At 40.2% G+C, this 23,912-nt stretch overlaps 1 protein-coding gene across 2 annotated transcripts in view; it reads right to left on the bottom strand.

The window, feature by feature from the left end:
• The window catches only part of SOBP (sine oculis binding protein homolog), a 137,479-nt gene extending 122,208 nt beyond the window's left edge, over nucleotides 1-15,271 (bottom strand). The window contains exons 1-3 of one of the 2 annotated variants that reach the window (XM_084622819.1): nucleotides 14,632-15,271; nucleotides 3,692-3,830; nucleotides 1,519-1,704 (exon numbers count right to left, since the gene is read on the bottom strand). In XM_084622819.1, coding sequence (XP_084478945.1) covers nucleotides 1,519-1,704; nucleotides 3,692-3,830; nucleotides 14,632-14,727 — 421 coding nt within the window. In that variant the 5' untranslated portion in view covers nucleotides 14,728-15,271. The remainder of the gene's footprint in view (nucleotides 1-1,518; nucleotides 1,705-3,691; nucleotides 3,831-14,631) is intronic. The other variant, XM_084622818.1, reaches the window with a different exon arrangement.
• Nucleotides 15,272-23,912: the final 8,641 nt, after the last annotated feature.

Here is a 23,912-nt window from a genome sequence, read left to right as displayed (position 1 = left end):
TAGTCAATCTTTTCCTGCCTGATTGCTGTTATTTAAATTCATCGATTATGACAGCATGAACAATTCATGCCATAGCCCTATGTTAGAATAACATAATAGTGTTGCCACAAATTCAGCATTATGACTTCAGTCTTGAATCAAACTGGAAGAGAAGATAGCTTGGGAAATACCAAGCCCTTGTTTAAATGTTCAAGGGCAGATTAACCCCATTTTAAGATTCAGCCCATATGGGTGAGATTTTGCTGTGCAAAGGCTGAAGGAGCGGGCCCAAACAGCTGTGGTAATTAGCAATAATGGTACAAAATATATGGAAAATTTTCGGCAAGGAGAATAGATTTAGTGATATGTTTGAAATTTTTTCAAATATTAAAATATCCTCTAATACTGAAAATGAAATGGCAAAAAAATAATTCAGGAATCCAACAATCAGCTTTCAGCCAAATAAAATATTAAACACAAAAATAGATTATGTATTATGGATTTTTAAATTCAACTTTTGTAAATGTGTTGAAGTGTAGAGAAGGCCATTCCACACTTGGCCCCTGATCCTGCAAGCTGCTCTGCCCAGTGTCAGTGGGGCTCTGTATGGGTGCAGGAATCCATTGCATGACTGGGACTTTAATAATTAAATACATCACCACGTTCCTGAATTCTCTAATAGAGGAATAGTGATTTTTCTAATATATATTTAGTACATTCTAGGTCCAGTTCTAGCCCCAGTGAAGTTAACCAAGTTCAACAACACTCCCAGTAACTTCAGTGGAAGCAGGATTGAGCCTGCTGCTATATAAATTCACCAACTATTGCAGTGTGCTCAACAGTAAATAATAACAGCAATTATATATACTAGTATAGCCACAACAGTTATTTTAGCAGATAATGGTAAACAGCATGCAGTGTGGAATAAATAATTTTTCAAACTAACTGAGAAATATCATGATGGAAAAATTGCTCCAGGTAAGAATTTCATAGAATTCTTAAAACATTTCAGTACAATCTCTTGGGGTAGAGTTTACATCATATACAATCCCCAAAGGACAATGGTCCAGAATTTCAATGAGAACTGAGATAGTCTTCCTGGGATGAGCTTGTTAGCCTGATACGAGGACATGTGATATTGATTTGACTGTTTGTTTGTTTACTTGTATGCTTTGTGTACCTTGTTTATCATCTAATCATCTTCCATCAATTTATGTAAAGACTTTTTTCATACAAGAAAATCATTTGTTTAAAACAGATATTGTTGAATTGCTGAGACAGTATAATTCAACATCCAGAGTTTCACAAGCAGTATAAATAGGTACATAATTTTGCCCACTATGATACTGACAATGTTACAATAATACTAGCAAATAAAGTCACTCTGCTGCTTCCTACCTACGGATCCTTACAAGTCTACTGTGACAGCCTTTCAAAAAAATTAAACTTAACCTTTTACAAATGAGCCACAATCTAACAAGGTCAGAATAGCTATCTATGATAGTTATAATTCTTTGAAATGTTTGTTATGTGATTTACCTGCTGGTGGCTTTATGAAAGGTGGTGGAATTAATGGTACAATAATGGGTACATTCCCATGATCCTTTGACCCTGCTGGTGAGTCTGAAAGTCCATTTCCTGTGGCAAGCCCTGGATAGCTTGTGTTTATATTGTATGGTGAAATAACACTGTCCTCAGGTAATTTTGGTTTTGGCAGAGAATTTTCTGTAAAAGAAAAAGAACAAATCATACAGCTTGGCAGAAGCGTTGCTTAGGTGTCCCTACATATTTTCACAAATCTGTTCATGTAATTGTGTTTCTACAACACAAAGAACAAATAATAAAAATGAGAATATTTTCTCCTTCAAAAGCCACTACCACGCTCCAGCAAAATTTCAATATTTTGTCAAAAACTGCATTAAACTTTGTTGTAAGGTTTTTAAAAATCAGGCTCCCTTTCTTTTACATGGCCTAAGTATGCACGATTTATTCAGTGACATCACACTCCACGGTCTTTGATATCAGTTATTTTCATGGCAGTGAATTATGTCGTCACACACTGGATTGTGGTGTCAGCGGATGAATTATGCAAAAGGAGTAGACTGATTAAATAAGAGAACCTCTTATTCCTCTCCAATAACTAGTAATAACGGAAAAGAAGATAAAGAAAATAACAAAAAAATTGAAATTTTAGAAAAATATTTGCTAAATGTTGTTATAATTGTAATTCTTTAATACAAAACCACACCTGAACTCTTATTTACAGGCATTTCTCTGCTGTACTTTAACTCACTAAGGAACAGGATTTAATACCAGCTCTTCCTCTTCTCACAACAAAAGCGAAGTACTTTTTTCCCCTACAGATTCTGTAAGCCCATAGATTTCTACCTGGCACAGGTATTCACCATCTTTGTTTGTACTATAAAACATATGACTTGTATCATGTGTTAATAACGATACACATGATCCTATCTATTTTACATGGTGAGCAAAATATTATGCAGACTTATTCTTAAAATGTGCCACAAACGTGATTCCTCATAGATCGTGGCTGCAGAGAATCCCATGTAAGGTTAGTTTATTAAAATGTCAGAAGAAAATAAAATACCTTGGAGCATAGGAACAAGTTATTTTAAAGGTGGCTTACACATATTGCATTTTAAATGGAATACAAATACTAATTACTGTATCAATAACAGTATACAACTAATGGCTGCAAACATTTAATGTCTATACAATTAAATTGTTTTATCTTACCTCTACTTTTTCCACCTTTTATCTAGCACCCTCTCCTCCAGTATTGGGCTCTTTGGTGCCAGTATTCATATCAACACCCACTGAATACAATGCTGCTGCATGCCACCATAAAGAAACCCCAGAGACTGGTGGCCATATATGCAGCAAAATGTTGCAGTTCAACAGTGCAAAGCCTCTGTAATTTCCTCTTTTACCTCAGCTTTGAGAAATTCTTGTTGGATAAGTCAAGATCCAGCAATTTTCTACTCTTTTACTCTGAAGAAATGTTCTTCTTTTCACTGTGATTGCAATTCCCTATCCATCTGGTGTGGCTGAAGAGTCAAAAGGTAGCAACTGAACTGCTGAACAAAAAGACTGAATCCCATTGTTTAGATTTTGAACAAATTCATATACAGTACATGAAGGACCAGATATGCTGACCCCAAACAAGCTCCACCCCTTAAGCCTTTCTAATACACTTTCAGGAAATAATATATTAAAATAAAAAACATTATTAAGTAAACCTTTATAAATACTACTCATGGGTCTTCCATACATTCTGAACATTCTAGTTCAACATCTGACCTTATCAAAAGCCTCAGCCCAACAATTTTGTCAGAAGGACGGTTCATTAGACCCAGACTGCTAAGAAAACATTTCCACATTTCTTTTCTTTTCTTTTTTTTTTTTAATTTGTTGGCAGCTCCTTGGAATCTTGGGTGCATGAGTTTCAATTGGCTCAAAAAATGTTACTGTTGGAGATACATTAGTAAAAGCATATTAGCTGCTATGTTGTTAAATGTTGTGCGACTTGTATTCTATTGCTTTCTGCTTACTGGAAGGCACTGTAAGAGATGTATATTTAAATCAGCTGCAGAATAAGCAACAAAACATGAATCTCCGTGCAAGCCAATTCTGGCAGGTTGAGATAGTTAATCCTTCTTTGCATGAACAAAGGAACATTAAATGTCATTACCTTTGAGAACAGAAATGTGCTGCCGGCTCTCCCCATCTGCAGAGTAGTTCCTGAATTCAATATCTTCTCCATCTTTCAGTTCAACCTTATCATAACCATACCAGCCAAGGAGCTCATTCATAGTGTTTTCTGCAAAGTTCTGAAAGAGAAGAATTGCCTACTTATTTATGTAATCAATAATCATTTGGAACGAAGAGATGAATGCATAAATCGAATTCTATTTGCAGTGTACCATGAACTGCCAGATTGGTTCCACCTCCTCCAGACTAATGTTCATTTTTCAAATCTAGTACATAATATAATACATTTAAATCTCAGTGATACACATATTTATGAAAGGCCTTTATTTTATTGTAATTTAAAGAAAATAAGGAAAAAAGAGGATTGTTTATGATTTTTGCTCAGGAATTGGAAGTCAGTTATGTTTTTAGAATATATTATTCACAAAAGTTTGTCTCATGCTATCATAAAATATTTAACATTACAGCAGAAAAACCAAAGATTTCTGTCCCAGCAATCAATCTCACTATACTACAGCCATTTCAACTGAAATAAATTACTGATCCTGAAGGTGTGTAAGCAGCAGATTGAATAAAATCACAATAAAAACTTTTTTTTAAATTAAACTTCCCTGAAATGTTGAAATTCCCAAAACAGCAGTATTATGCTAGGGCATGAGAACCAGAAAATGAAATTGACTAGAAACTGAAAGTGAAACTAAATAAACCAAAAAGAAAAGGAGTACTTGTGGCACCTTAGAGACTAACCAATTTATTTGAGCATAAGCTTTCGTGAGCTAGAGCTCACTTCATCCGTAGCTCACTTCATCCGATGAAGTGAGCTGTAGCTCACGAAAGCTTATGCTCAAATAAATTGGTTAGTCTCTAAGGTGCCACAAGTACTCCTTTTCTTTTTGCGAATACAGACTAACACGGCTGTTACTCTGAAACCTAAATAAACCAAGTTTGCTCAAAATGTAGCCTCAGAACTGACTGGGTCCATGGATCCTGATCTGAAGTATAGCCTTGCAAATGCAGCCTTCCATTGGTTTCCTACACTGCAGCTATGGAAACACAGCCCTGAAAGACTAACCTAACAGGATAGAATCCAGATGCCAAACTCTATCCTAACTTAAACCACAATTAACTTCAGTAGCTCCAGTGGATGCTTTGTTGACTAACTCAACCTTTGAGTACTGTAATTTCTAATCACTTGTCAGGGAATATGTAAATAAAGGCTGTAGGCAGTGGTGAGCTGCAGCCAGTTCGCACTGGTTCACTAGAACCGGTTGTTAAATTTAGAAGCCCTTTTAGAACCAGTTCTAAATTTAACTGGCCAAAAGTGGCACCGTAGGCAGAGCACCCACCGGCAGCTCCCTGCCCCACCCCCGGCCCCAGATCACCTCTGCTCCACCTCCGCCTCCACCCCTGAACGCACCGCCTGGCTCTGCTTCTCCACCCGCCCCCCCCCGGCTTCCCGCGAATCAGCTGTTCGGCGGGAAGCCGGGGTGGGCTGAGAAGCAGGTGACGGCTTCCTGCTCAGGCTCAGGGAGGCGGAGGTGAGCTGGGGCGGGGGGGCATGAGGAGGGCTGCCCACGCCGCAGCAGGTAACCCGGGGGGGGGAGAGGGGGCCAGCCACAGGGAGTGGCCTCTGCCACCAAATTTTCACCTCTGCCTTTCACCTCTGCCACCAAATTTTCCCCATGGGCGCTCCAGCCCCAGCGCACCCAGGGAGTCGGTGCCTAAGGCACCACTTTTGATGTGATCAGTGGGGGAGCAGCAGCTCCCCCTGCTCCCCCCCAGCTATGCTCCCCCACCCCTAGGAGCCAGAGGGACCTATCAGATGCTTCCTGGGAGCTGCCCCAGGTAAGCACCTCCGGGACTCCCCACCTCGCCCCCCAGCACATGCCTCTTAGGGGTGGGCACCCACTACGGTGGCCCACGAGACCCTCCTGCCCGGTTCTGGGGGCAGTCAGGGGACAGGGGACAGGGGTGGATGGGGCAGGGGTCCTGGGGGGGGGCATCAAGGAACGCGGGGGGGTTGGATGGGGCAGGAGTTCTGGGAGGCGGGGGTGGGCAACAACCCCCTCGTGGGGTGAGGAGGGAACCCATTGTTAAGATTTTGGCAGCTTATCACAGGCTGTAGGCATTTATTCTTTACCTTTAAAATGCATATAAATCTATATACAAATTAGTTGCAGCCTTTAGGATCCAGCCAAGATGACAGTAATGGCCCACATTGTCACAAAGGTTAAGTAACTCTAGACAAATTGAACCAGCCTAGTCTCCAAGCTGAGTGAAGTGCAAAAAGTACAGCAACATGGTGAAAAGTAAATCTGATTTTAAAATTCTATTAATTTTAATACAGCCAAAGGCCTGATCCTATTTCTAGTGAAGTCAACTGTTCTTTTGCTATTAATTTGAATGGAAGTAGGATTTTGTCCTATGTTACTGGCAACCTGAGTGAAGAATCTTTTAAAAATATTATTTTTAAAGTCCCTTTAATTAAAAACAACTCAAAATTAATTCATCTTATTTATTTTGATTATTATATTTTAATATTAGTATTGTTGTAGCACCTAATGACCAGGGCTCCATTGTGCTATGCGGTCCCTGCCTCAAAAAGCTTACAGTCAAAGTTTGGAAGCACCTGCTTGTTTTTTGCCATGCTGCCCCTCCTGGAAGGAGGTCCCCATAATTAGTCACAAAGCACCTCATTATCCTTCTTCAAATCTTTTCTTAAGGTTCTATTTTTCCATGATGGCTGCAAAAAAAATTGACCATGGCTAGACTGCAGGTGTGCTGACACCACTGTCGATCATGCTGACCAATATTGTCTCATTATTTCCTTGTATTCCCTCGTCTGCTTGTATCCATCTGTTGTTTCTTATCTTAGACTCCCCAAAGAGCTTACAAACTATGTCTTTGTGTTCTGTTTTTAGAGCACCTACCACAATGGGGTCCTGGTCCATGGTTCTAAGGGCTACAGTAATACAGATAAGTAATAACCATAATAATAAAGTTTAAGATGGTGTGCACGTGACAAACAGAGCACAAGGGAACAAAAAGAGAGTTACGAATAATCAGCAATCACAGCACAGCAGTTGCCTAATCATTGTCAAGTGTTCTGTAGGCATGATATGGGTGGGTTTTAAGGAGAAATGTAAAGAAGGATAATGTAGTGACCTTGTGGATTTTACAGGGCTAGCATGGGGGTACTCTTCTGAAAATCTGACAAATGGGCAATCAATGGTGAAGCAAATGTGGGGGTCTTACGTCTCTATAGCAAATAAGAAATTATAGTTAAGGTGAGTATAGAGCACAATGGGCCTTAAAAGTGAAGACAGGTAGTTTCTGCTTGATGTAATAGAGAAGGGGGAGTCAGTGGAGGGATGCAATAAGGTGGGTAACATGGTCAAAGTGATGAGCCACAAAGATTATTTTTGCTGCAGCAGCAAGATGTAGACACAGTTGGATGTGTGGGTCTAGAAAGAGGGCTGAATCAAAGATAGCACCTTGTTTATAGGCCTGAGTGAGTGACAGTGACTAAGAAAGGAGCAAGAGGGAAGGTTTTGGGGAAGAATCAAGAGCTCAGTTTTGCCCATGTTAAGCCTGAGTTGTGTCCTCAGAGACACCTGCCCAACGGAAGGCTGAAAAGTCAATATAGTAAAATCTGGGTTATGGTGAGTGCCAAACCTTTGAATGCTTCACTGGATGACTGGGCAACAAAATGGCAGATTAAATTCAATGTTGATCAATGCAATGTAATGCACTTTGGAAAACATAATCCCAAGTACACGTACAAAATGCTGGGGTCTAAATTAGTTGTTACCATTCAGGAAAGAGATCTTGGAGTCATTGTGGCTAGTTCTCTGAAACATCCACTCAATCATGTGCAGTGGTAGACAAAAGCACTAACAGAATTTTAGGAACCATTAGGAAAGGAATAGATAAGAAGACAGAAAATATCATAATGCCACTATATAAATTCATGGTATACCCACACCTTGAGTACTGCATGCAGTTCTGATCACCCCATCTCATAAATGATATGTTAGAATTGAAAAAGCTACAGGGAAGGTCAACAAAAATGATTAAGGGTAGAGATTAATAAGGAGAGTTTAAAAAAGATTGGGACTTTTCAGCTTGGAAAAGAGAGGACTAAGAGGAGATATGGTAGAGGTCTATAAAATCGTGACTAGTGTAGAGAAAGTGAATAAGGAAATGTTATTTACTTCTTCACACAACACAAGAAACAGGGATCACCCAATGAAACTATTAGGCAGCAGGTTTAAAACAAACAAAAGGAAGTATTCAAACAATGCACAGTCAACCTGTGGAAGTCGTTGCCAGGGGATGTTAGGAAAGCCAAAATTGTAACAGGTTTCAAAAAAGAATTAGATATGTTCATGGAGGATAGATCCATCAATGGCTATTAGCCAAAACAGTCAGGGATGCAACCTCATGCTCTGGGGATCCCTAGCCTTTGATTGCCAGAAGCTGGTAGTGGATGACGGGATGGATCACTCGAAGATTGCCTATTCTGTTAATTCTCTCTAAAGTACCTGGCATTGGCTACTGTCAGAAGATAGGATACTGGGCTAGATGGACCATTGGTCTGACCCAGTATGGCTGTTCTTATGCACAAACACAACAATATGGGCCTGGGTACATAATGCATAGCTGTATCTTGTGGTGGTTTTCTGTGACCTGTAGTGTTTAAATTATAATGCTTTGCACTCCTGTAACACATTCATCTGAGGTTCTCAAAGAGATATTCTAAATATTATGATGCCATAATAAAGGCTGTATAATCAGACTTTATCCCGATGCAGTATGGTGGGTAAGAGGTAGTGGAGATAAAATCCATCCTCCACTCAGGATGAGTCTCTGGAGATGCACCAATGGTTGCTACTTCAGTCTATGGGCCAAACAGTGGAAACAGAGCTTCTATCCCATTTGTGCAGGGTGATAGGGCCACTGGATCTATATATAATAGATACAGGGGCCTCTCTCCCAACCCATTCAATTGATAATCTCCACACTGATCTATGTCAAAGCAGGACAGAGACCTACCTTCTGGTGGGGGGTGGGAGGGGAGCAGAGGCCCTTTGCTTTGTTGCTCTGCCAGCAATCCCAACTGTATAGCCCCACTGTAAGGCTGGAGTACTCCAGAGGGCCTCAGGCAGGTCCTCCACACCAGGATGTCATCCAATAATCAATTGGGTCCCTATTATGCAATATTAGCATGGACCCCAAAGACTATATGGAGGCCTATTGAACCCCACTGGAGCTCTGCACTGGTGCAGATCACTGTGCTAGCAGATTTGATTGCAAGACTGGGGTCTTACACTTCACAAAACCCCAGTGAGGTAGGGAATCATGATTATATTCATTTCACATATGGGTAAATTGAGGTACAAGGTGGCTGACTAATACCCATGGTCACGCAATAAATCAGTGACAGAGCTGAGAGTAAGAACTCAGAACTCCTGACTCCATACTCAGACCACTAGACAATGCTCATTTTTTTTTGTCATGGCCTACTCCATATATCTATTATCCCAAGTTGTTGATAATCTCTTGAGCTGTAGTTCCTAGTGCATTGAAAGAATCACTTAAATCTCACAGAATGGCTAAAGTGAAATCTCCTGGATTATGTTAGCTGACAATGCAGGTGTGCAGCTGTGTGCTATCACATCTGCTTAACTGCCATGGAATTTACTAAGATTTGCAACAGACTCCTCTTTGCCAAAGAAATTGGCCTTAAAATGCTGTAGTATTGCAGAGGCCCTTGGTTATGTAATAACAATACCCTAAAGTTTTCAGCTCCTAATATACATATCTTCTTTTTTGCCCCCCTGTGAGTCCCAAGCCACATACTGCAATTCTGCAGTGTGGTTTGATTGCATGTTCTAACAGGATCATTTCTTTATTCTTGACAAAAACATAAATACCCTCCTATCTCCCACTTTGAAAAACTGGATCATTATGTTAGATTGTAATTTGAAGTGAATTTACTTCTCATTCATAGGATGAGGGAAGAAGATTTTGTGGATCTGACTATCTGTGATTTCTTTTATGAGACTAATGATATGAGGCAACAGAAATCTTATCTCCATTAACATTGATTCTCTTTACAGGATTCATTTCACTGTAATCACATACCTAAGGTTTGACCTTACTTCACAGAGGAGAGTTTTCCCAAATTTTTACTAATGGATATATTTTAAAACAAAATGGTGTTTTTTCCTTCAATTTTCTCTCTATTTTCTCTCCTTCTCTATGAACCTTATTCACAGGGGCAGGCCTGGCTTCATAGAGTGAGGCCTGGCAAAGACAGAGGCAGGAAACACAAAAGAGAATGAGTCTGTCAGACTAATTTTCTTCTAGGTTTTACTGTTGAATGTTTATTTCACATTTTGGAGGAAGCAGAGTGGCTCCATTCCATTTCCTTGCATGAGTGACCCACCAGATATACAGCACTGAGGATTCACCTCAGGTATATAAAGGAAATTAAAATGTGGGCATATTCACCACATGAACTTGATCACTTTTTTCCAGTCCACATTTTCTCTGCTCATTTGCATTGCCACCATTTTGAATATTATGCTGTCAATAAGTAGTGTTGCTGTCAATAAGTAAATTTTCCTGACCTTTCTTTAATTTCCTTTTTTCTCACTCAGCCACCCCTTTATTAGTGTTGTAAGGTGGGCTTTATCAACCTCATTTGTATAAACAGTTAATACACAGACCTCTTACTCCATTAAAGAGGATAGGTGCAGGTTTCTCATGCAGATAATACAATTCACTCTGTAGATATCTCATAAATTTACTTCCATGAAAACGGTATAGTAACAGTGACCTGGAATAGTACAATTGATAAAGGCTATCTGATTTTACTTTTACAAACACATTTTTGCTTTTCAGGAGAGAAGGGAGGAGTTTCCCTGGGATCTTTTTAATATTTACACTTATCTGGCTCATTTCAAATGCAGTCAATGCTGCAGTGTCTGTTACATTTTGACAGTGATCCTTTTAAATACGGGGAATATTAAAAAAACTAAATTGAAGAATCTTTTGATGAGTTTACTGTTAAACTATAACAGATGTCTTAAGTGCTAGGCATCAGGAATGAAGCCCAATTTTAGGTACAAATTACTTATTGAGAATATTTATAGATGGTAAACTCCTAGGGCACATGGAGGCAGCTCTGTGAAATTATAACACAGATTAATCGCTAACTGTGCAATTGACAAAGAATCTAAACACGTAGATAAATTAAGTCTTGTTTGTTTACCAGAGCTTCCAGCACACTATGCTTGATGCAATCACATTAATTTATTCTAGCAAATTTAACAAAATATATTTCAAATCACCTTTTTCACAATCTTAAGTTTTCCTGCTATCCCCAATAGTATAGCACAATAAAGTAAGTGTGGGTAGAGGGAATATGTGGAGAGGGGGGGAAGGAATGAGGTATAGAGCTGTACCAAGTCTTTAGACTATTGTATTGATTAGGCTGTAACAATTAAACTAGTTATTAAAAGTGTCAGATTGCCTTGATTACATTATATTCCTGAATAGAATACATGTTGTATTATTCATAATAGTCACTGAAAAGTACCAAAGTGATAAATGACACTGACTTAGTTTCAGAATAACAATTTGTTGTTTTTCTAGTTGGCATATGAACACACATCTCTGAAGATAAGTAGAAAGTATAATCTGAGGGGGGGAAGAGAATATAAGAAAGAAGGACATAAAAATAAATTAGGGAAAAGAGAGAGACTGTGAAGGTCACAGTGAAACAAAACACTTCTATCTGAATATTTTTAATTGAAACGTAACATAGGGAAACTATGCAGAGTCATGGTTTTTTTTGCATACGATGTTGTATCAAATTTAAATTTGTTACAACCATCATGTACATTGGGATAGGGATAACAAAAATGTAACTTAATATCTGGCATAATGAAACAGCAAGCAACACAAGTTTCCAATCATATTAAAACTGAGCTGGAAGTGACATTACTGATGCAACCTACGAAAACCGAGCAGTTTGGGTTTAGTAATCATTCTTGAGTAAATATGTAACTATATCAAACAGCAAATCATGAAGGAAGTCTTTGTGATGAGGTAATTTTATTGCTCATTCATAGTGCCTTGCATTTGCTGAACTTAAAATAGACACTTGTACCAATGGCCTTTTTATTACCCAAAGAAAAAAAATCACATATACACCAGTACTTTTTCTTTCTGCTAGCAAAGGGAAGCAATTTGATCCAACGTGGGCTGAAACTTGAGTAGGTCACTGTACACCATGATAAAATTCCCTAATCCCTGAGCCAAATTTCCCTGAGGGGGCCCTCCTACTACTCCTTCACTTTCCAAGCTGACTTTTCCATTCCCTCTCTCGTCTTTTCCTCCCCTTCATCTCTTTCATTTCCCCTACCTTGAAGCCATGATATCTGATCTGCTGCTGGTACTCAGGTTACAGTTTTTACAGCTTAGGCTGTCTATTGCTGTATACATTCCTTTCTTTCTGCTCTGCCGTGATTACTTACCAGAGCTTATTTTACACTGGTCCAGATGAAAGCAGTTCAGATGAAGGGAAACAGTCAGGCTGTTTGAACATTATAGATATGAACCTACAAAAGGGCACATTGTGCTCCATATGACATTTTGTTACACACATTTTATACAGTGTAACCAATATATGTCACTGTACTCTTCAGGTTTATGAAAAAAGAACCTAGAACAGATTTTTATTAAATGCAAAAATATATCAGGAAACGCATGAACCCTCCCACAGTTCTTAACATTCTAAACAGCACAAATATGCAAACTTTTTAAGTTTTTTCTTTTATTATAGTTAGATTATTATAAGAACCAACTGCTCTTACTAAAAAATGCGGTCTCCTAGCTCAATAGCATAATTGGCACTACTAGGTGATCTGTGCTTTGTGAAAGCTACTGCCAACATTTACCTTACCCCAGCTCAGAAAAAAAATGAAATCTCTTCTAAATTCCAATCGTATCAGCATATAACTTGTGATTTAATTATTAATACAGTTAAAATCCTAAGGTTTGTAATGTTAAACAGTAAAAATGATTACAAAAGAGAAACTCTACATCAAGGTTAATTCCAATCCTTAATACCAAAGCAATAGTTTAAAATTGTGTATTTTTTCTCCTTCACACAATGTTGTTTTTGTTTCTTCCTCACCATTTCAGACAAACATCTGTTATACTGTAGAAGAACAACTATCTCCCAAACCGCTGAGTGTGCCTGCAGCCAAAGTAAACAAAACAAACCCAGAGGATCCAGCACAGTCAGCCTTTATATCCAGCCAGGATAACATTTCACATGTTTTGATTAAAATTAACTAATTTGTAATTCTAGAACCTATGAAACTTAAAAACTGCACTCCATATATATCGCATTAAGTGGTGTTTTAAAATGTGATAGATTTGTGCAGCTCCCAAAACTATGTGATTATGATGAGCAATTACTGTTACTATCCACAGGCTTTAGAAAGTCCCATCCAAAAATAGGAAGTGTCACAAATCTCTCAAAGAAACAATAATGCTCTCTGGGGGTGGAATCGAGAGTGGTTTGCCCTGGATATCAGTGGCAACTCTCAGTTAGCCCTTATTTTGTTCATACCACTAATAGTACCCAAGTCCACAGTTCCAGTTCTGGTGAAACACACTCACTCAGTACACAGACAACATGGAAAAGAGAATGCCTACCTTAACCAGTAAAGAATGTCTAGTCAAATTAGTAATGAAGTTTGGGGGGTGTGGGGGAGGAATTGTATACAGCATTCCCCTTTAATACTGGATGAAAAACAATGCTATATTATAAAATGTCCTGTTAATAGGTATGTTATATATATATATATATATATGATGACATCTATAATGACATTTTTGCAGCAATATTCCAATGACTTTCTGTTTTAGTATAAATTATCCATTTACATTAAATAATGGTAGTTTTATCATATATATATATATATATATATATAAATTATATAAACTGCACTGTTTTAATTTATATTTGCATTTTTAAAAAGTAAGTTCAGCTGAAGTCCTGCAATACGTGCTAGTTGTGTATGACTCATGGAGAAAATACATCAGAGGTATAAAATAAATACAGGTCAGGGAATAAACTTGGAAAATAAAGGCACAAAATAGGACCAGTCCAACCTAGACCTGCGACCTAATGCTAAAAGAAGTCCTGAAATGTGTTTTTGTGCAATCGCTCCCATTCTAACAGCTGGAGGAACAGCCTCCAGCGCTACCTCTGGAACACAGCTGGACTGGCACAGTTTCCTATCAGATAGGAATAGACTCCAAACAATAAATAGACTCCTATCAACAAGAGCCCCTCGGACAGCTCTCTTTCAACAACACCTATGCTGCTTTGATTAACTGTGAAGTGAGGCGTGTAGAACAGAGGAGGAGGCAAGGAAGAAGAGAGGGGGGAGAAAAGAGAGTCCCTGTCTCTAAGCCCAAAAATGATGTGCAGCTCAGACCATAACATTTCACTTTGACATTTTAATTACACGGTTGCAGCTGGCTACTGAAAAAGGAGAGAAAGCCAGTGTTGAAAAAGCCCTCCCTCCTCCCCTAACTTCACAGCTTTCCAGTTAACCTGCGAGGATTGTAATAGAAAATGCACCCAAGGAGCTTAAAAAACCGAAGGAGGGAGAGTTTAAAAAATATATATCAAGCAATCAAAGGCGGTCAATGAGCTGGCTTTGCAGCCTGTGAATTCGGCTCTGTTTTCAGCCCAGGAGGCGGAGCTGAGACACATTCAGTGCATCCTACCAAAAAAAATGACAAGAGATCCTTTCTTATTTCACTGCCCTGCCCGGTGGAGGACTGGGGGGGGGGGCAGAGGCGTCCCCCTTCCCCCTCGCAGGCACATACCTTCATCTCCTCGTTGATTTCCCTTTTCACCGGGTGAGCCGGCTTCCTGCTTCTTTTATTTTCGGGAGGTCTCCCTTCTTTCTCCATTTCTGCCATTTTTTGTGTCTGGCTGGTGGAGATGAAATGGCTGCTGGTGTCGTGGGGGGGCTGGGAAGCAGAAGTGGGGAGGGCGGCGGGGCTGGGCGGGGGTCGCTGGCTCAGCGGTGGAAGCTGGCGTGAGGGAGGGTCGGAGGCGAGAGCGGCGCGGGGAGGGTCGGGGATGCAGGCGGGCTGGAGGGTGGGTGATGCCCTGTGGAGTCAGCCATCTTCCGCCGCTCCGGCTGCTGTCTGCATGGGCGAGCGAGGGAGAGCCTGGTGCGTGTGTTTGGGAGAGAGGGAGAGAGAGACAGGGAGTGGGAGCGAGCGAGCGAGCGCGCCAGCCAGCCCCGCTCCTTCTGCGGAGCGGCTGGAGCCGAGGGGGTGGAAGGCGAGGGGGGTAGGACGGCCCCCGGCTCCGGGAGCGGGCGGGGCTTCCACGGCCACCGAATCCGCCGCGGCTCCGGCTCTGGGGGCTTCTCCTCGCGTCCCTGCTCATCAGCTCCTCCCCCCAGTGCAGCCGGAGCCCCCCGCCCGCCCCGCGCTCACACGCACACAGCCCGCCGGGGGAGGGGCAGGGGGCGCGCTCTGTCCCAGCCCATCCTCCCCCGGCGGGGCCAGCGCGCTGGGGCAGCTGCCAGGGCGCCTCCGAGACCCCCGCTCGCCAGCCCGAGCCGAGCCGCCGCCGCCGCCGCCGCCGGGGGAGAGAGGCGCAGCAGTGGGGTCTGGGAGCGCTCGGGCTGGCTGGGCCGGGAGATGCTGCGTGTCCCCCGCAGGGGCTGGCTCCTGCCCGGCTGGGCGATCGCAGTCCGTGGGCAGAACAGCGCGGGAGGCCCGGCCGTGCAGCACACGGGAGTACACACGCTTGCTTCTCAGCCCCAGCATCTCCCCGGCCGGAGAAACGCCTCCCCGCTGCTGGGCTGCCTGTTACCCGACCCCTGCAGGAAGTGTCCCTCGCAAAGCATCGTGTTCCTAAGCCAGGCTCCACGATCCTGCCCAGCCCCGCTGCAGAACAGTCCCCCCACTCCCAGCCCCTTTAGGTGAACTCATGGCACTCATGGTTTGAAAGCGGCTACAAGCTTTCATTGAACGAGCTGCCATTCACTTTCTGATATCCCCCCCGCCTTTTCCTTTTTCCTCCTCCTCAACTTCCAAACCTGGGTATGTGCTCTGAGAAGCTGTCTCTGTCATGAAAAGGTTTGATTAACTCTGTTGGGTTTTTTTTTTCTTTTTTGTCTGTGCCTAGGAAATGAGAATGAATGGTTTGATAGGAGGTACTTGAGAAATGAGGTACTGAATTACGGTACACACTGTGGGGGTTACATTGATTCTTCTTGGGTTGTGCTTTCTTACTCCTTGGCAGTTCGTAATTACCTGATACAATACGATATGGGGGTGTCCATTGTTCCATAAGTCAAAATTGTAATTGTAAAGAATTTTTCATTATGACTGCGGTACAGCTTCGAATTACACATTTTTTTAAAATATATTTGAAAGCTAAAATGTGTTCTGTATGTGTATGACTAGGCTCTCCATAAAAATCTCTGCTTAGCTTGTCAAAGCTAAGTTCGTTTTGTATGTTACAATGTCTAATTTACATTTTTTATTTCTTAAGCTTAAATCACTGACATTTGTGAATATAAAAAGTTGAGCAGAACTTTCTCCTTTAGAGACTAGAATAAGCCATGCTTACTCTGTTCAGATGGTGGAGTGGTTAGAGACATAGAGTCACTGTTGTTTATTTGTTTGCTCTGCAGTACTGAAAATATGAAGAAGTGATTTAAAATACATTTGGCTTGTTAATGGAGGAGTAATAATCAAAACGTGTCAGGCTGGAAAGTTGTAGCGTACATCTATGTAGATGTACAGTCACCAGAACTGTTCAACAAAAAGAATAACTTTAATCACAGCCTAAACAAATAATGAGTAAGCAGGGAAACAGATTTGATCATACAGTTTAGCAAAGTAGTAAAAACCTGCAAAGGCTCTTGTATAGGCTTCCTTTGCATCAGTGTAGATGCAACAATACATACTGTACATAGAATGCTGCACAAAAGCAAAGTATAGACAGTGTTGGCTCTATCATGCATTTCAGTGGGAGTTTTGCATCCACAAGAAATGCAGATTCTGGCCTTATATGCACAAGTGCTAAAAGGTATTCAGATTTTTTTGTAATATTTTTAAATGTAATGGGTTTTTGCAAAATAATTTGTGTGAATTTGCAGAGATGTTCAGTACTTGGTATGTAACATCAAATTCATTGTGAATTTGTCATAAAGGTGCTTTTTTTACTCTAGTGGAAAAATATTAATGCCCCACATTTTCTCCTTGTTCGAAACTCATTACAACTGAATCACTGTTGTTGAGCTCCTATCAAACAGCAAAATCTTCAAGTATTATTTCATCGGTTGTAAATGAAATATAATGATGAAAATTTGCTCACATAATTTCATGTACAGCTCCGGAACTTTTTGAAGCCTTTAGCTTTAATACATTGTCTCCCTCAGAAGACAACTGTGATTTGAACTGCCACCTGTTCAGTTTTATGGATATATCCTGATGAAAAAGGAAAAGTGAATTCTTGTATTAAAGTATCAGTTTCTACTATGAGCTGATAAGGCAGTTTTAATGAAAAATATGTGGACATGATGGTTCTGTTTAAAGAAACTTCTAAAAAAACCATGTACCAAAAGCACTAGTTTTAGAGTTTTACATGAAATACACTCTCTATGACATATGCTTAAGTATTATTATATCTTTTAATATATGTTTCTAACTTAATAATAATAATTTCTTCTGAAATTCTTCTTCTGAACATTTGCTGTAATTATGGTAATAAGGCATTGTTTTTCTAATAATCAAAGCAGATAAATAATCTGACAGAGGGTCCAATCCTGCACTCCTAACACAGGCAAAACTTCCATTCAAAGCAACAGGAATTTTGCAGAGTGCAACAACAGGCCCAAACAATGCAAATGGCCTCAAGCCATTAAATCAGGTAAGTGGACAAATATGACTAATTGCTTTTTAGGACTAAGCCAGTTAAATTAGTGAGTGGACAAATATGATTGATTGTCTCTTAAGACCAAATCTGGTATTCCTTGCATTTCCCTTCAGTGGGAATTTTGACTGTCAGTTTTCCTGTCTAAGGACTGTAGGATTTGGCTATAAATCAGGCATCACTTTGAATCTAGTGCTGCTAAGTCTGAGTTCTGATCCTCAGAAGTCCTGCTTTTCAACAGTTGCCAATAAATCTTTAACATCCTGATCATCCCAGAGTATGTACTGTTTGTCTGTATATCTACTATTGACTTTAGATAGGTACAGAAGTGCTGCTGCTGTTTCTCTTTTGCAATGACCATGGATCACCTCTTGGCGTCTGTCAGGAGTCATACCTCATTGAAAACTGGTGTTTTCATTCCAGTGTTTATTATTGGAATATCCAGTGATGACATAGGGCCTGGTGTCAACTCTTGTTTGCCTGGGAAAAGTTGAGTTTCTAATATTCCTGTATTTAGAATGTTCAAATTACAGGTATGATTTATTATAAATTTTCAACTACTGAAGTAAGTTTTGGAACTAAGCTGAGTATGAATTGTTCTACTTGTCATCTGAGAGACAGAAGCCAAGAAAAAGAGATAATTTTGTGTTTTAATAGTGGCTCATCCACTTACTATGAAGAGTTAGAACATCAGAAATTGTGAAAGTGGCTCCTCTTGTGTTAATCTTACAATGGAATAGGACTGAACATTTCCAAAAAGTATATGAAAATAAATCTGCTGTTCGCCTTAGAGAGGCCATAACTAATTACATGTATTTACTGAACGGTGACAGCACATATCTCTAGTGTGAGAATAACTGCATGATTTGGAAGGAATCCTCACCATTCCAATGGCTAAACAGTGTTTGTTTGATACTCTGCATTTTAACACCCTATAAATGATGGCATGCCTTTAACTTTAGTTGTTTGAGTGCAATGGGACTGCTCATGCATGTAAAGTTATGCACATATGTAAGTGTTTGCCTGAGTGGTACTTACGATTTTAACAAGTACTTACAGACTAAGGGTGAAATCCTGACCCTACTGAAATCAATGGCAGTTTTGCCGTTGACTTATGTGGGGCTAGGGGCTTCGCCCAGAATTTCAGAGGGGCATTAATCAGCCTGTTAAGGCTCAGTCCTCCACTTATTGAAGTCACTAGTAAAACTTGATTTCAGTTGGAAGAGGATCTGGCCTTAAATTTTTCCTCACAGTTTTACGGCCACAATCATTTGCACTTGCAAAAGACAAAATTTGTGTATACAAAGGGAACATGCAAATAGGTTGTTGAAAAAAATTCCCCACAAGTGTTTAATTTACTCTCTATTTTTTCTGTTTCTATTTACTGAGAGTCACATATTTTTAAAGGACATGTATCCATGCACTCTAGGTGCCCTTAACATAATTTTAAAATACCTACAGCAAAAGCCACACTTCAACATAACTAAATATCTTGTCCTACTTCAATTTAGAGGCAATTTAAGAGACCTTTTCCTAGCAGTGTAACTGAGGTCATTTCTCTTTGAAGGAAATAAATGGAAAAGCAGATTCTCCTGTTTAAATATGGAAAAACAACATATTGTTTTTTTAAAAAGAATGCATGAAAGGAAAGCTGTATCAGGTAAGGCATCAGTGACAGAGTGTATGGGGATGCTAGCAAAATATGTGGGATTTTGTTTGGGCATTACTGTAAGGTTGGAAAGCTCATGATAATTACCATAGCAACTTCATTATCACATGACATAGAAAAGCCAGTATAAAATCAGGGGTTAAAGGAAGGAAGGGTAGGGAGGAGAAAGGGATAGAGTAGCTCTCCCTTCTCTTCCTGTCTTGGGTAAGTAGAACTCCCCACAGGTCCCTAACTTCTTTGGCTGGTGTGATGAGAGCTCCCCCTCCTGTTTCCATTTACTTTAAACATTGTACAGAATGCATCATGGAACCTCCCAGATCATGTATTCAGATTTTCACGTACACTGGAAAGAAGGTAAAAGAAAGAAAGAAATATCCAATGGAGCAATAGTACATGTCACAGTTTGTGAAACTCATCTGTAAGAAGAAATATTTTCCTGTTGTCTTTCCTAATGGCTTGAGGTCATATTATCTCTTAAGACCCATCTTAATTATATTCAGAATCACAGAGTATATTCATTAATAACATAGATATTTATTGATATGTTGTTCATTTTATTATGTACTCTAACGAGGCAGTCTCTGTTTTTCTCTGTTTTGTTCAGCTATTCTCTTAACACTGACTCTTTGTAATAATTGGCAGTGTCCATAGATTAGATTATGACAGCAATAGTAAACTAAATAAATTAATTGAAATATCTGTTGCCAACCTGTTCTCCTTCAACCATTTCCACCAACAGGGAAACATACATATGAACTACTCCCTCAGTTCAGTTACATCAAATCCACATATACCCTTCAATAATATTATTTCACATTCATACCTTTTCAGACCAACACATTCCATTCATTGCTGTACATGGATGGGTGCCCACAGCGTTATTCACACACAGTATGTCTGTAGATACTTTTCTTCTATGAGTCCTAATCTCCATCCATAGTTTTTTTTGTTAGCCAGTTGACTAAATGGGAGGCTGCCATGCAGAGTGTCAAAAGGTAGCCCCAAGAAAGCAGATCCCCGATGGCAGTTGTTGTGAAAGCAGTGGAGACTTTCAAAAATATGAAGTTCTGGAACTCTTTAAATGTTGATATACATCAAAGACAGTTCTCGAGTTGTATAAGGATGTCAGTGGGAGTTCTTGTGCAGATTGATGACAAGATGTGGCTCCAAAGTTGTTAGTTTTGTTAATTTTTTGTTTAATTAAATATGCTGGCAGACACAAAGTAACTTTCTTTGACTTATTAATTGTTGCTTCACTTGTCTTGAAATAGGAGCTACAGGTGATCTGATAAATGGATAGAAGTGTTGGCTAGTTTCAGTGTAGCTTTTCTGAGTAGTTCTGAATCTTTCACTGAAATGTTAAAAAACCAAAACCCTTCTAACATCTCCTACAGCAAAATGACACAAGGGCAGTTATTTTTCTTCTTCAGCATCAGAGCACACCAGTGTCATTAAAGGCTGTGTAACATCAACCCTTTAAACTGTTACCTAGAGGTACTGCATATGAAACCAAATTAGCAGAACCCACACCAATCACCAATATTGAAGTTCTGTAGTAAAATCTTTTGCTTAGAGAGCCCTAAGGTGTCTCTCTAAGCATAGCCTCTGATACTTTCATACTGGATGCAGTGCCAGTGGCTAGGCGTGGGGCTATCGCTGGACAGGGGACTGAGGCCCATCATACAGATTTGGACTTGGCCTTGGTGATCCACACATTTGCAATCTTCAGGCTCTTCACTATTGTGAAGGATTCTGCCTCGGAATTAAACTGTGAAACTTAAAACAGCTCCAGGTGGTTCATCCCAGCACCCTGTTTGCTCAGCAACACTGCCAGCCAGTCACACTCTCTTCATTGAGTCCCCGTTGACTACTGATTCAAATTCAAGGTCTGGACCTTATTTTACAAGTCCTCCATGTGATTGGCCCAAGTGAGCTGTAGCTCACGAAAGCTCATGCTCAAATAAATCGGTTAGTCTCTAAGGTGCCACAAGTACTCCTTTTCTTTTTGCGAATACAGACTAACACGGCTGTTACTCTGAAACCTGCCTCACTCTGGGAGTCCTGATCTCCTGTATCTGCTGCATTCCACTGAAACAAAAGAACTGTCAAACTTCGAAAGTGAAACTGTATGCTAAAGCCAAAGTTTTCTCAGTGACTGCCCACACAGCTCAGAAACTCGCTCCCTGAAAATCTTAAAATGACTGTAAATTTCGGAATATTCAGCGCTAAATGTAAAAACTCAGTTCTTCAATCTAGTTTTCTCTCGATAACACCAAAAGCACATATTTAAAATATAACAACAACCCTACAGAGAGAGAGATCACATTGTTTTCCTTTTATTAAATATATGAAACACACAAACATCACAGTACAAGAACCTAACCAGACTGAAGTATTAGATAGGGAGTGACAGGAGAGTTTGGCCTGGGAATGGGGCAGAAAGCTCTCTAATGTTTTTACGTCAATTCTCTTTTTTAAAAATAGATCAGTTACACTGATAAACTCCTCAGAACACTATCACAGAAAACCTTATTGTTTCCACCCATAAGATCTTCCTCCTCCCTTTGAATTTATGGACACATTTTCCTTTTTTTTCTTGTCAATCTATGAAAAGAAAAACAAAAATCTGAATGTAAAGATACCTATTTATACATTAATCTAATAATTCTATATCTCCCTAGTGATCTTTGTTGAATGATACAATATGTCAATATAAGTAACATCTGTCATGGAAGGGAAAACAACTATAGGTTCTTTTCATTTATGAAATCATTGTAGAATTGCTGTATACTTAATTTACCTGTCATATTTTCAAACAAATCACATAATTTTGTCCAACTACCCCAGACATTGTACATATAAGAGCCCTTCTACAGTAAGTAGGTTATTCATTTATTTCATGGACCTAAAGAAATAAGGCCAAAACATTTAAAGTGGTGCATACAAAATGATTTACCAAGAGAAAAGTTAAGAATCAGCCTCTGACACCATTATTTGACAACGACTTTTCTACTGTAATGCTTTCTCTCCTGTTAGCTCCTCAACAGAATCATAAATGACATGTAATCCAATTTCTTGATCTTCTCAGATACATGCACATGAATTTCACATATCCTAATACATTATGGCATTGTGGTTAAGGGTCTACCAGAAAACTCCTCTTTTTCAGGAATTTATAACTAGATATGTATTCAGGACTATCATTTATCATATATTTCAGCCCAGGAAAATGTTCTTTATAAATAAAAATCTTTGAATAAGATATGATCATCATGATTTATTTATAAACTATTGTTATAGCTGTTTTTGTTTGAAGAAATACATGTCTTCTGATTTGTATTGCTCTTTCTAAGAAAAAACATATACAGTATAAGACATTATTGTTAATAAGTATCACCTTGTTTCTGAGGAACTCAAAGTCCTTTATAAATTTATTTGCACAACATCCCTTTCCAGGGCTGTATTAAGAAAACCTGGGGTCCTAAACACAGCCCTACCAGGCACCCTAATGCCCACTCTCAAGTCATGGGATAGTTTTGGTGAGGACCATGTACACACAAGCTCCATTTCCCCGGCTGGGGAGGCCTGTCACAGATTTCAGTCTGTGGGAGATCCTGGGACCAGCCTCCTGTATGTTCTGATTGTGTAATGGGATTGGAAGACCCACACCAGTGTATTTGTCACCTCCTGGGGCACCTTTGCAGTGCTGTGGTGCCCAATTTTGTCTTGAAACAATCCTGGTAGAGCACCATGGTTCCATTAAGCTCTGTGAGTGTCAGAGGGTGGCTGGACCCTGTGATTAAAATAGGTCCAGCTTCCCTGTGCCAGGGCATGCACTCCTAGTTGAACCAGTTAAGGGGGGGAGGCTGCACTTGAGCTATAAAGGGTCAACGGGAGCCACCATGACAGCAGAGTTAGAAGAATGAAGCTGTCAGGAGAGAGAGATCTCTTGCAGTGGTCACTGAGGAAGTGAGTTGGGACTGGGTAAGCAAACTGAGGTAAAAGTCTTGATTTTTCTTTAGGAGAAGGCCAAGTAGGCAGGCCAGGCGTTGCATCTTCTCCAGCTGGCCAGAGAGCACGAACAGACAGTACCTCAGGGGGGAAGGGCAGTGCCCAGTTTAAGGCTGGGTGGAAGACTCTTGTTTGTTTTTTGGAACTTGGTTAATTTAATTTAAAAAACAGATCTCAAGAAGGGCTGTGATTGAATGAGAGATACTGGAGCTTACAGAGCCCTGAAGAAGGGGAACCCTTGGCCATGAGCAGGTGGTCAGGATGCAGTCAACCTTGTTACTAGGTGCTTCAGCTGCTACAGCTTAAGCATCTGTCGTGTCCCACATAGCACCCTGCCAACTGCCTACAACCATCACTCATCTCTTATGGTAACCAGCCACCCTGCCTCTGACCCACTCCTCACCAACTGCCTCCAAACTTCCCCTGCTGGCAACCTGTACCCCTCCTGAGCAGGAGGAGCAGGGGCAGATTCATCGCACCTCCATCCACTGGCTGATAACTGTTCAGTGGATTCATCACACCCTT

This window comes from Lepidochelys olivacea (assembly GCF_965140295.1).
Source record: "Lepidochelys olivacea isolate rLepOli2 genome assembly, chromosome: 3".
NCBI lineage: Eukaryota > Metazoa > Chordata > Testudines > Cheloniidae > Lepidochelys > Lepidochelys olivacea.
Note: the sequence above shows the minus strand (reverse complement) of the source record. Positions and strands in the feature narration are given on the sequence as shown.